Source organism: Saccopteryx bilineata, chromosome 3 (genome assembly GCF_036850765.1).
Source record: "Saccopteryx bilineata isolate mSacBil1 chromosome 3, mSacBil1_pri_phased_curated, whole genome shotgun sequence".
NCBI lineage: Eukaryota > Metazoa > Chordata > Mammalia > Chiroptera > Emballonuridae > Saccopteryx > Saccopteryx bilineata.
Genome location: NC_089492.1, coordinates 37,252,184 through 37,264,547, shown reverse-complemented (window position 1 = coordinate 37,264,547; position 12,364 = coordinate 37,252,184). Strand labels below are relative to the sequence as shown.

General features: G+C 34.7%; 1 protein-coding gene across 1 annotated transcript in view; it reads right to left on the bottom strand.

Moving 5' to 3' along the window:
- STK3 (serine/threonine kinase 3) overlaps window positions 1-12,364 on the bottom strand; it is a 389,481-nt gene that overhangs the window by 85,237 nt on the left and 291,880 nt on the right. The window contains exon 10 of the mRNA XM_066265981.1: window positions 8,878-9,053. Within this exon, the coding sequence (XP_066122078.1) occupies window positions 8,878-9,053 (176 nt within the window). The remainder of the gene's footprint in view (window positions 1-8,877; window positions 9,054-12,364) is intronic.

The following is a 12,364-nucleotide window of genomic DNA, read 5'->3' as shown; positions in this document are numbered from 1 at the left end:
TTTTAATGAGTGAGAGATACTATGGAAAAGGCTGCCAAACGACTGTCAGGACAGGAGAGAAAGATGTCAATATTAGTTTACTCAGGCCAACCAATAGGCCCCCAAAGAACTGTGTGCTTCTAATTCTCAAAGATGTATGTCGGGCCTGACCAGGCGGTGGCGCAGTGGATAAAGCTTCGGACTGGGATGCAGTGGACCCAGGTTCGAGACCCCGAAGTCACCAGCTTGAGTGTGGGCTCATCTCGTTTGAGCAAAAGCCCACCAGCTTGAACCCAAGGTTGCTGGCTACAGCAAAGGGTTACTCGATCTGCTGAAGGCCCGCAGTCAAGGCACGTATGAGAAAGCAATCAATGAATAATTAAGGTGTTGCAATGCACAATGAAAAACTAATGATTGATGCTTCTCATCTCTCTCCGTTCCTGTATGTCTGTCCCTGTCTATCCCTCTCTCTGACTCACTCTCTGTCTCTGTAAAAAAAAAAAAAAAAAAAAAAAGATGTATGTCGGGAAGTATGATGAAAGTTATGAAAAAAGGTTTCTGATACTAAACTACTATGTATAGTCTAAAAACCTGAATTATGTATGAAAGTATAAAAATAATTTCAGATTAAAAGTTTTCATTTACAACAATCAAAGTACTGTAAAAGAGAACTATTATCAAACTATAGAAATGATCCCTGAAAGTATAGTCTTAAAGAGAACTATTATCAACACAACCTCATATATGCATTACTAGTAACCTCACTCAATCCTCACATCTCACTTAAAATCTAATGGTTTACTTAAGAAATAAACACCTTGGAATCTCAGTTTGAAATTAAAAGGTAATAAATTATACTGTCTACTCTTTGATCCTAAAGTCCATTATTTTGATGTAATTCCCTCATTAGTTATTGATTAAACATTCAAAATGAGGTCATGAATAGAAAACCCACAGTTAAAATAAATTTCTCAAACATCAACATCAGCTATAACATTTGCTTGGAGTATACTTTGTTTTAAAGTAGCCATTTTTTTTTTTTACTAACAATCTAAATAAATGGCATTTTTAAAAGAAAAAATTATTATCAGAAAAGTTTATATTTTTTAGAACTCTTTTTGGTAAGCCATTTTCCTTTTGCCGTGTGCTTTATATACCTTAATAAATTCTAACACAATGACAGGAAACCACACACAGCACCTGTGCTTTCTATCTTAATTAATCCAATAAGAACAGGCCTGTTCACTTTAATTTGTAAAGGAAATAATAATATAGTGCGTTTTAACTTAAGGTATCAATTACCTAACTAAGCAGAATTAATGTTTCAGTAGATGTTGCAAGTAACAATTTTTGAAATTATGGAAGACTTAAACAGCATATTTATGAATAAAAAAGCAAAATGCTCATTCTACCTCAGGTGGCCAATTACAATAAGGGGGAAAAAATAACCAGTGTAGCAGTTCAGAGACACTAAAGTTTTTGTTGTCTTTAACTACAACAGTATCAATTAAATCCAGCTTAGTTGCCCAGCAATTAACTCTTAACATTTTTTTCCTACTTGGATATAAGCATGTTTGAAGAAGACCACCCTCCTTTCATAACAAAGTTTATGACTGTCTTAAATGCCTCAGTAGATTGATGGTCAAAACCTTATAAAAATTCTACACGGACCTAGACAATCACATGATACGACTGTGCGCACGCCACACCATCTGTGGGATACGACTGCCAGTACAGATTTCGTGAGCTGGCAAAGGACTGAGATAGTCAATAATTCTGCAAGTATTTCAAAGTGCAGGCTTCTCATTAATTTTAATTTCCTGTTGGCTCTGCAAGCAAAGAGTGAGCAGTGAAAACATAATGTGCCACATACACTGAAGTTCATGCCACATGTACACCTGGAATCATAAACTCTTATCCAGGGCTATCCACTAAAACATTTGAGATCTTGTGTTTATTTTTTCTTTACCCTAGAAGAAATAAATCTGAAATATCTACCGTTATCTTTTCATATTTCGTTAACACTCCTGGAAACATCTGGAAATAGTTGACAATAATCATTTAATTAATGCAAAGCTAATTGGTGACACTATGCTTAAATACGTCACTCAACTGAAGCCGTTTTCCCTCACACGTGAGGGGCTGAAGCAGTTTCCCCTTACATGTGAGGGGCTGAGGAGAACAAGAAGTTCTTTGACTAAGGAGCACATGATAAGGAAAACTTCTAGCCAACATCTCTTTGCAAGGCAAAAACTTTATCTGTATTTAAGTAAAGAAAGCAGAGGATAGCATACAGCTACACTGGAAAGCTAAGTTTTCCTCTCAAGGCTTGCCGCAGTCCTGTGTTGCTGAAGGCTTTCCAAAGGGCTGGCATCGCTGCAAGTGTTTTGTGGGCTCTTGTACTTCACTGTTTCCACTTTATTACCCTTCATAACTGCTGGCTGCTCTAGGAGGTGAAAAAATCCTGAGAAGGAAACATTTCTTCTCTAGAACAAGGGACTATTTCCAGAATGCCCACAGTGGCTCCAGCAGCAGGGCTGGTACTTTCTCTGGGTTTAATGTTTCTGTGTTTTGTAGCAGTGAGGATTTTTGTTGTTGTTGCTAGTGTTGTTCATTTGGTTTTTTTGTTTCCTATAACTATACTGACTTGCCAATCCAGGAATCAGAGATAAGTCTATAAAAAACTTGGAAGAGTCTGAGATAAATGAGATAAATTTACAATTAGAGGAGAGGACTTTTTCCCTTCCCTCACAATGACTGAGCCTTTTTATCCAGTACTACCCTGGAGAATTCCTGTGTCCCTTAGCTCAAAAGAACACCACTAATTGAATAAATATTTAAGAATCACAGTAATCCAGAAATGTTACCTTACAATTTAGAGCCAAAAATAAACAATGGTTAATTTACCTAATTCCTCTTATACTAGCAATTATTGTCAATCCAATTTTTTTTCTTTTTTTTAATTTAGGATGAATATAGTGGGTTAATAGATGGCTTTTGAAGTTTCTATTCTTTTTCCAAAATCTTTATGTTACCTAAAATACATTTATTTAAGAATGATACTGTAACTTCTGCAAAACATGATTGACAGTCTCTATTTAACACTAAACAATCTGGATGCTAAGGCTGTTTGGAAAGAATTCTAACAAAAACTAAAACATTAACTAGTGGTATAATAAACATTTTTGATTTTTACATTTGTTTTATAAATCTTCACAGGCACACTAGAAACAGAACTTTCTTAGTAGAGTTCAAATAATTGGTTCAATCAGCCCAAATATATTTTATCCTATCTTTATAATATTCCCAAATTGGTGAAAATAAATTGATTTTCCTATCATCTCATTACATTCAGGAACATAATATGAAACAACAGTTCCCAGAAAATCCAAAAGACAAATGCTGAAAGAAAATACACACATGATGTTGCAGACAGGCGTTAAGACAATGAATGCTTCCTATTCGACCAACAGTCTAGCAGGCACTTCTAAGTTTTGTCCTTTAGGAACCTGCTTGGAATACTCCAGAAAACAATGAAGTGTTCTCTTTCATTTTACTTTCTTGAAACCTGTTTTCCTCAGTGTAGAAGAATAAGACTTCCACATCATGGAAATATAATCAAAACAACTTAGGGTTGTTTTAAGCAACTTCTATTTAACAGGTCTTTTGGAAGGTAGTGATACATCATAAAGAGGGAAGATAAACACATGAACTGTAGCACACTATTTAGTTTGATGAGTCAGATTTTTTAACATTTTATATCTAATGTATGATGGAATGAATAAGACCAGACTTCCCTTATTGTTACCAGCTGTTGTCTTAAGTGGACACCTGTCTTTGCTTTTAGTGCATTTCCTTACTTTGTAAGCAAAGTATCCCATCAAACCCTCTTACACCCTTTTCTTTATCTTTTACCACACTCTACTACTTCTAGCAATTTTTATTCATCTGGCAATCCTTCCTTTATTCATCTCTTATTTATTCCCATTTACACCATCCTCATGAGCTATTTACAAACATCTTCCACTTTCCACAAAGTGATGAGAGGGTTGGGCAGTTCCACCTGACAGATGTAGTAAATGTTGAAGGAAAAAGAACTGCTCTAGTCAGTCCAGCCCTCCTCTCCTCCCTTTTGAAATGCTCTATGCTCCATGTAAGTCAGAAAAGAAATAACCCTGTGAAAATGAGATCCAATCATTGGATCTCTTGAAGCCTCTTTTCCACTGTGAGGACATTTTTGTTTCTTTTTTTTTCTTTTGCCTTCTATTATTTAGTTTCTCACCTTAACCAAAATGGTACTTTTTAATCTAGTAAATTGGCAAGTTCTGTTGATTAAACTTTTCTAATGCATCCTACATCTATCCCTGTTTTTGTTTCCTTCTCTCTCATTTTATTGCTACAGCTGCTCCTTGACTTACAATGTGGTTATGTCCCAATAAAGCATTTGTTGATTGAAAATATCATTCAAAATGCATTTAAGAAAGCTACCAAACACCACAGCATAGCATAGCCTATCTTAAACACATCAGAATTATTGCTCTGGATTTCAACTTAATACTTAATTTATACCTTGTCTTCGTAATTTAATAAATATTATGTGTGTGTATATATCCCATAGTGCCTAGCACAATCTTAAACAGGAAGGAGAACATCTTTTAGTTTGTTTTCTAACAAGTTTTAAAGTTTTCAGATAGAAGGACTCCAAAATTCTGAATCTTGTCTTGATATATTCTAACAAAATATGGCAGAAGTGACACTATGCAAATTCGCTCCCCCTTTATTTATCCTTTTTTTGTGGTAAAATATACATAAGTTAAAAATCCATCATTTTAACCATTTTTTTTAGAGAGAGAGAGAGACAGGAAGGGAGAGAGGGAAGAGAGAGATGAGAAGCATCGACTTGTGGTTGCTTTACTTTAGTTGTTCACTGACCCTGGCCAGTTGGCTCAGTGGTAGAGTGGTGGCCCAGCATGTGAATGTCCCAGGTTTGATTCCTAGGCAGGGCACACAGAAGAAGCACCCATCTGCTTTTCAACCCCTCCCCCTATCTTCTCTCTCTCTCTCTCTCTTTCCCTCCTGCAGCCATGGCTCAGTTAGAGCGAGCTGGCCCTGGGCACTGAGGATGGCTCCAGGGCCTCCATCTCAGGCACTAAGAAGAGCTTGGTTGCTGAGCAACAGCACAACACCTCAGATGGGCAGAGCATTGCCCCCTACTGGGCTTGCTGGGTGGATCCCAGTCGGGGCGCAGGTAGGAAATACATCTGCCTCCCCTCTTCTAACTGAATTAAATAAATAAATAGATTAATTAATTTAAAAATGCTTTGGTTGTTCATTGATTGCTTCTCATATGTGCCTTGACCAGAGGCGGGGGGACTCAAGCTAAGCTAGTGACCCCTTGCTTAAGCCAGTGACCTTGACATCAAGCCAGGAACCCTGTGCTCAAGCTGGCAAGCTGGTGACCTTGCCATTCTGAACCAGGGACCTCAGTGTCCCAGGTTGACACTATCCACTGTGCTACCACTGGTCAGGTATTTTAACCATTTTTAAGTGTACAGTTCAATGGCATTAAGTACATTCATATTGTTGTGCCACAATCACAATCATCCACATCCAGAACTTTTTTCATCTTGTGAAACTGAAACTCTGTACCCACCAAACAATAACTCCCCATCTCCTCTCTACCCTAGGCCTGGCAACCATTCTATTTTCTATCTCTATGAATCTAGGTATCTCAAGTAAGTAGAATCACACAGTATTTGTCCTTCTGTGACCAGCTTGTTTCACTTAGCATATTAATGTCAAGGTTAGTCCATATTATATAGCATGTGTCAGAATTTCCTTCCTTTTGGGGCTGAATATTCCATAGACACTTTGGTTGTTTCCACCTTTTAGCTACTGTGAATAATGTTCCTATGAACATGGGTGTAAAAATATCTGTTTGAGTACCTGATTTCACTTCTTTTGGGTATATGCCCAGATGTGGAATTGCTGGATCACATGGCAATTCTGTATAAATTTTTAAAGGAATGTCATACTGTTGAATACAATAGCTAAACTATTTTATATTCCCACCTACATTATACAAGGAAGGGTTTTCCAAATCCTATCAACACTTGTTATTTTCTGTCTTTTTCTCTCTTTGTGTATGTGTGTGTCTATGTTTATATGATAGCCATCTTAGTGGGTGTGAAGTGGTATCTCATGGTTTTGATTTGCATTTCTCTAAGAGTTGGTGATTTTAAGCATCTTTTCATTTGTTTCCTTCTTTGAAGAAATAAATATTTGCATATCTTCTCTGGAGAAATATTTATTTGGAAAAATAGCTATCTATTTTTTAAATTGTTTTTGTTGTTGTTGAGTTACAGGAGTGCTTTATATGTATATCCTGAATGTTAATGCCTTATCAGATATATAATTTGCAAATGTTTACTCCCATTGGTTGCTTTTTCACTCTGTTGATAGTAGTATCACTTGATACATAAAGAAGTTTTAATTTGGATATAGTCCAATTTGTTCATTTTTTCTTTTGTTGCCTGTGCTTTCAGTATCACATCCAAAAAAAATCACTGTCAAATCCAATGTTATGAAGCTTTTCCTTCCTCTATGTTTTTTCTAAGAGTTTTACTTTTTTTGTTCTTATGTTTAGATCTTTGATTCATTTTGAGATAATTTTTGTATCTAGAGTAAGGTAAAGGCCCAACTTCAATCTTTTGCATATGGATATCCAGTTTTCCCAGCATCACTTGTTGACAAAACTATCCTTTCCCCATTGAATGGTCTTGGTACTACTGTCAAAAATCATTTGACCATACATGTTTATTTGTGGGCTTTCTATTCTAATTCATTGTTGTATATATCTCTCTGTTTTGATTACTGTAGTTTTGAAATCAGAAAGTAGGAGACCTCCAACTTTGTTTCTTTGTTTCAAGATTGTTTGACTCTTCCAGGCCCTTGAAATTCTACATGAATTTTAGAATTTTCTATTTCTGAAAATAAACAATCATTGGGATTTTGATGGAATACATTAAATCTATAGGTTGCTTTGGAGAATACTGACATCTTAATAATATTAAGTCCTCTAATTGATGAACATGAGATATCTATGTTTTGGTGTCTTTAATTTCTTCCTGCACTGTTTTGTAGTTTTCATTGTACAAGTCTTTCATGTCCTTGGTTAAGATTTTTCCTAAGTAATCCTTTTTTTATGCTAATGTAAATGGACACTATGCAGTTCCTAAGCACAGGTCTCAAGAGACCTTATTCATAACTTCTGTTATTACCCTCTTAGCAGGCTACTACCAACCTAAAATCTCTGGGCTTGCCTAATAGGATCAGATGGCCTAGCTAACTCTTGGCACAACTGCCAGACAGGAGTTAGGTAATTTCAAATCATTTAGCTCCAGTCAAGCTGTCAGATGACCACAGTCACTTGTGATACCAGGTGAGACCAGCAAAAGAACCACTCAGCTAAACCTAGTCAAACTGCTTACTATTGAGCAAATAAAAGTTGTAATTTTAAACCAGTATGTTGGGGAGGGTGGGGTGGCAAAAACTAACTGAAACAATTAAATAATTTTATTTGATATTTTTTAACTATGGTAATTTATGCATTACTTTGTAACCCATTTCAAACTGCTTCCTAGAGGTTACTAAGATTTATTCTGAGACAAGACAGTTCTTTGCTGCTAAATATGCTACATAATTCATCATGTTCATGAATGATTTAAAAGTTGAATGTCAGCATTTTAAGTAATTTATAAATTTTAAAAAAGAAGATAGCTTACAAGAACCATAGAAGTACATATTTTATTTTTCTAATTTGTAACTTCAAAATTGAAAAAAATATAAATATTACAATTAATGTCTTCAGGCTACCTGCGCCATTGTTAAGATTAGCTAGTAATTAGTACTAAGTTTATTGAGGACAGATTTTGCAAATTTATTATCTGATTATTTTAAAAACCAAAATAATCACAATATTTAAGAGTAAAGTATTTAACATTAAAAATATTTATAATTCCAAAGTATTTCGAGGCATGTTGACCAAGGAAAATGGCTTAAAATTATTTTAAAATGCTTAAGACATACATATTTCTAAAATTTTATTTACTTACAAATAAATGGATTTATTAATAAATATAACTATGAAGGACTGTAGTTACTTCATGTGGAAAAAATCTTACAGAATAATAGCTGAAAGTAATATACAATTTAAAACATGCTAAAGCAAAAATCTACCCCATAAAAATTTCTACTCCATTAAAAAATTCATTTTGAGAATTTACTCTTTCAAGATGTGGAAATAGTTGCTTTAGAATTGTTTACCTGTATTGCATGCATTTTTTAAAAGAAATAAAAAGGAGCAGGGCAAAAGAAATAAAGAGAAAATGTAATAAAAGGTTGTAAGGCACAGTTTTATATAGAAGTTTACATGCTAACTAGGTAAAAACAGGACTATTATTTCTGACAAACCAACTGGAATGAACACTGACTGGCTCAAGCAGAAACAAATGTAGTTCATTTTCAAAGCTGAGGCAAATTTCTCCAAGGCAATGTCATAAATGTCTCCGTATCGCTTGTTTTGGAAACTGAATTTACTGTCAGAAGTATCTCATATGTCCATTATTAAAAACATCTTTTGAAATAGTTGTCATTTTAAGTTTAAAGAGCCCTCAATGTTTCCGTAAATGTGAGCTATGATTTATTTAACCATAGTCAATTATTTACATTTCTCTGCAAGTACATTTCCATAAGAAAAATACAATTGCACCACTTTCCTACTCATACTGATGACTCTATATTGAATTCAATATACAGTCTATAGTTTTGTACATACACAAGACCATGCTTCTCAATAAAATAAGGAAAACACATAAATGAGAGAATTAATGTACTCACAAAGTCGAAGTCTCCATCTTGAGGAACTTTCCAGTTATCGGGAAAAACGTTTTTGGACATAGGGAAGGGCTCGTGCATATTCTGATTACAGTTTTCATGACTCTTGTTCTTGAAGTCCTGTTTATCAAAGTAGTCCATGAAAGATGGTCTTTGTACTTGTGCTGAAGTTGCATTTCCTTAGGTAGACAAAGAACATGGGAGGGTGTAAGTTCTCACATTTAAAGAAGTATGGGTTTTTTTAATTGAAGTATAATTTTTTAATGAGCAATATAATAAATTTTCACTGGTCAGATTCAAGGCCAACATAGTTAACTTAAGAACAAAGTAAAATAATATAAGACGAGAATTTAAAAAAACAAATATAGTATATCCAGGCCAAATGAAAATTCAACCAATGACTAGGCAGAGATCCACAATGTTATAGATTGTAGAAAGATTTCAGAGTTTTGACAAATCTTTATTATAATATTATTTAAAATCATTTCAGATGTATTTGAAATACATTAAAGAAAGTAAACTTTTAAAACCTGCCTGAACTGTTATTATCATTGTGAACCACTATCAGCTATAAGAAGTTGTAAGAACTTACCCAGGTTCCTCTTATCTCTTCACTTTCCATAGTCCTTCTAGCTAGTTCCACCTCTTCCTGGACTCCCAGGTTTCATCTGTCATAATTACATCTGTGACTCCCAACTGTATTTCTCTAGCCCAGATTCTACTCCTCAGTTCTATACCTGACTTGTCCACTGCTTACTATTAGACTACTGGATCTGAGGTGAGTTTGTTACTTCAGACTTACCAGTTCTATAGCTAAGTTTAAGGTCTTTCCTTCAAGTTCGCCACTCATCTATTCCAGACAACATTATTTACTCAATCCCCAACGTGAAAGCTGAGAAATAACCCAGATTCCTCTCTTCCCATCATACCACATTGATCACTGAGTCTTTTTAAATTCTACTTCTCAATAGCTGTTTAAACCTAATCCTTTTTTCTCTATCCACCCTCCTAGATTAGTTTCTAATCATTTCTGCCCAAGCAACCTCCAAACTTGTCTTGCTGCTTCATCCTGTTTTGATTTTAGTTTCATACTGATTAACAAAGTGACCTTCTAAATGTAAATTAAACCAGGTCATTCTTCTGCTCAGAACCTTTTAGTGGCTCCTTATTTTCTACACTGAACTGAAGTGGAAAATAAACCTTTTAATAATTAGAATTTTTAACCAGTCTCGATCAGTGGTTTTCAAACTGGATTCTGTAAAGCCTTCGAGTTCCAAAAGAAGGTCCCAGACACCACACAAAGGCTTTTCCTACACAGTCCTCCAGACAGTAAGTTACTGACCTTAAAGAGCTCCTGTGATGGGCAGTACACCTCCCCGCAAAATAGTATCATATGTTCGGTGACTCTTACAGAAAGTATTTTTTAAATATGAACTTGAACCCTATCCTTCTATAATTTACACTAATGTTCCAAGTAAATTCCTCTTTTATACACTAGTTCATCAAATATCTGAAGACCAGATAATGGCTCCTGTCTTAGCTGTTTTTCAGGTGAAACATCCCTAGTTCCTTTCATCTGATGTTTTTCAGATTCATCATCATCTTATTTACTTGCCTATAGCGACATTCCAGTCTCTCCATGATTCTCTAAAATCAGATGTAATATTGTGAATAGTGATTTGGCGAATCTAGAATGCATTTTCTTTTTTAATATTGTATTGATTTTACAGAAAGGAGGGGGAGGAGCAACTCATAGTTGCCTCACTTTAGTTGTTCATTGGTTGCTTCTTGTATGTGCCTTGACCAGGCAAGTTCAGGATTTTGAACTAGCAACCATAGCATTCCAGGTCAACGCTCTATCCACTGCGCCATCACAGGTCAAGCTAGAATGCACTTTCAGTAGTACTAATGCAACTTAAAACTACAGTTATTAACAACTAAGTCACACTACTGGCTCATAATTTTGGTCAAAAGAACAGAATGCTAAAAAAGCCTTAATTGATGCCTGCTGAAAGTGGTGAATTAGCAAGTCTGGAATTCTTTAAATTAAAAAAGTAGGGTGAGGGAGTTGTTAGGTAAAGCGCTCTGTCTCCCCCTTCCTTTCCTTGGCTTTTAGAACGCTGTATTATTTGGTGGATTGAGAATTTAGGTGAGTTTGCTCAAGTAAAGATATGAGAGGTTGGTAAGGAGGTTCTTTATTCATTGAATATTTTTCAATAATTGCCTTAAAATGATATGATTTTCCCTATCAAAACAAAGTGTTGACTCATTGTGTTTTTTAAAAAACTAAGATACAATACATATAACATAAAACTGATCATCTTAACCATTTTTAAAGGTATAGTTCAGTAGTGTTCAATATATTCACATTGTTGTGCAATCAATCTCCAGAATTCTTTTTTTTCACCTTGTAAAACTGGAACTCTATACCCATTAAACAACTCCCCCCTCTCCCCTCCCTGCTAAACCCAGAAACCACCATTCTATTTTCAGTATCTATGAATTTGACTACTCTAGATATTTCATGTAAGTGGAATCAAACAGTATTTGTCTTTTTATGACTGGATCATTTCACTCAGCTTAATGTCCTCAAGGATGCTGTAGCATATGTCAGAATTCCCTTCCTTTCTAAGCTAAATAATATCCCAATGTATGTATATATATTTTGTTTATCCATTCATCGGTCAATAGATACTAGGGTTACTTCATCCTTTGGCTATTGTGAACGATGCTGCTACAAACATAGGTGTACAAATATATCTTCAAGACTGATGATTATGATTTTTGTTAACTATTCTTACTAGTTTTCCTCTGTACAGATGCAGATCCTAATTTGCAAGTGATCTTTTTTTCAATACCTACAGAAAGGCCTTTATCATTTCCTTATGGGTGTTTTGATGGTTGAACCTAATTTCTAATCGAGTAAATCATTATGATACAGTATAAATAAACATGAATAATATTAATAAAATTTATTTTCAGCCCACGAATTATGTATGTCTTTTAAATGGGTCTGTCTTTACCTTTTGGTTAAACTATAAGTTCCAAATTCAAGAACCCAAGTCCTTTATTCAAATAATTTCACAAATATCTATGACCATCAATGAGTGGTTTTGATTACACCCAGATGTTCAAATCAGTGGCCATGAGAAGGAGCTAATAAGTGGTACGTGGTTTTTCAATATTATTACTTTTGAATTATTGCTGACAAAAATAAGGGAATATTTTATCGCTTCATATCCATTTTGAAAAAATCCTCTAATTTTTGTGAGCAGTATAGTAGACACTACTAGTATTTCATTACTAGCAATTGTGTATATTGGCATAATAAATTTAAAAATCATATGATTACTACAATTATAGAATGATGTTCCAGTAGAGTCAGAAGGAATCTGATATTCAGAATATGCATGTATTAGAGAAAAAAACAACCAAAAAAAACCTCCCAGCTCTTTATTCGAAGATTTGTTCTTCAAATAAAGCTGCTCAG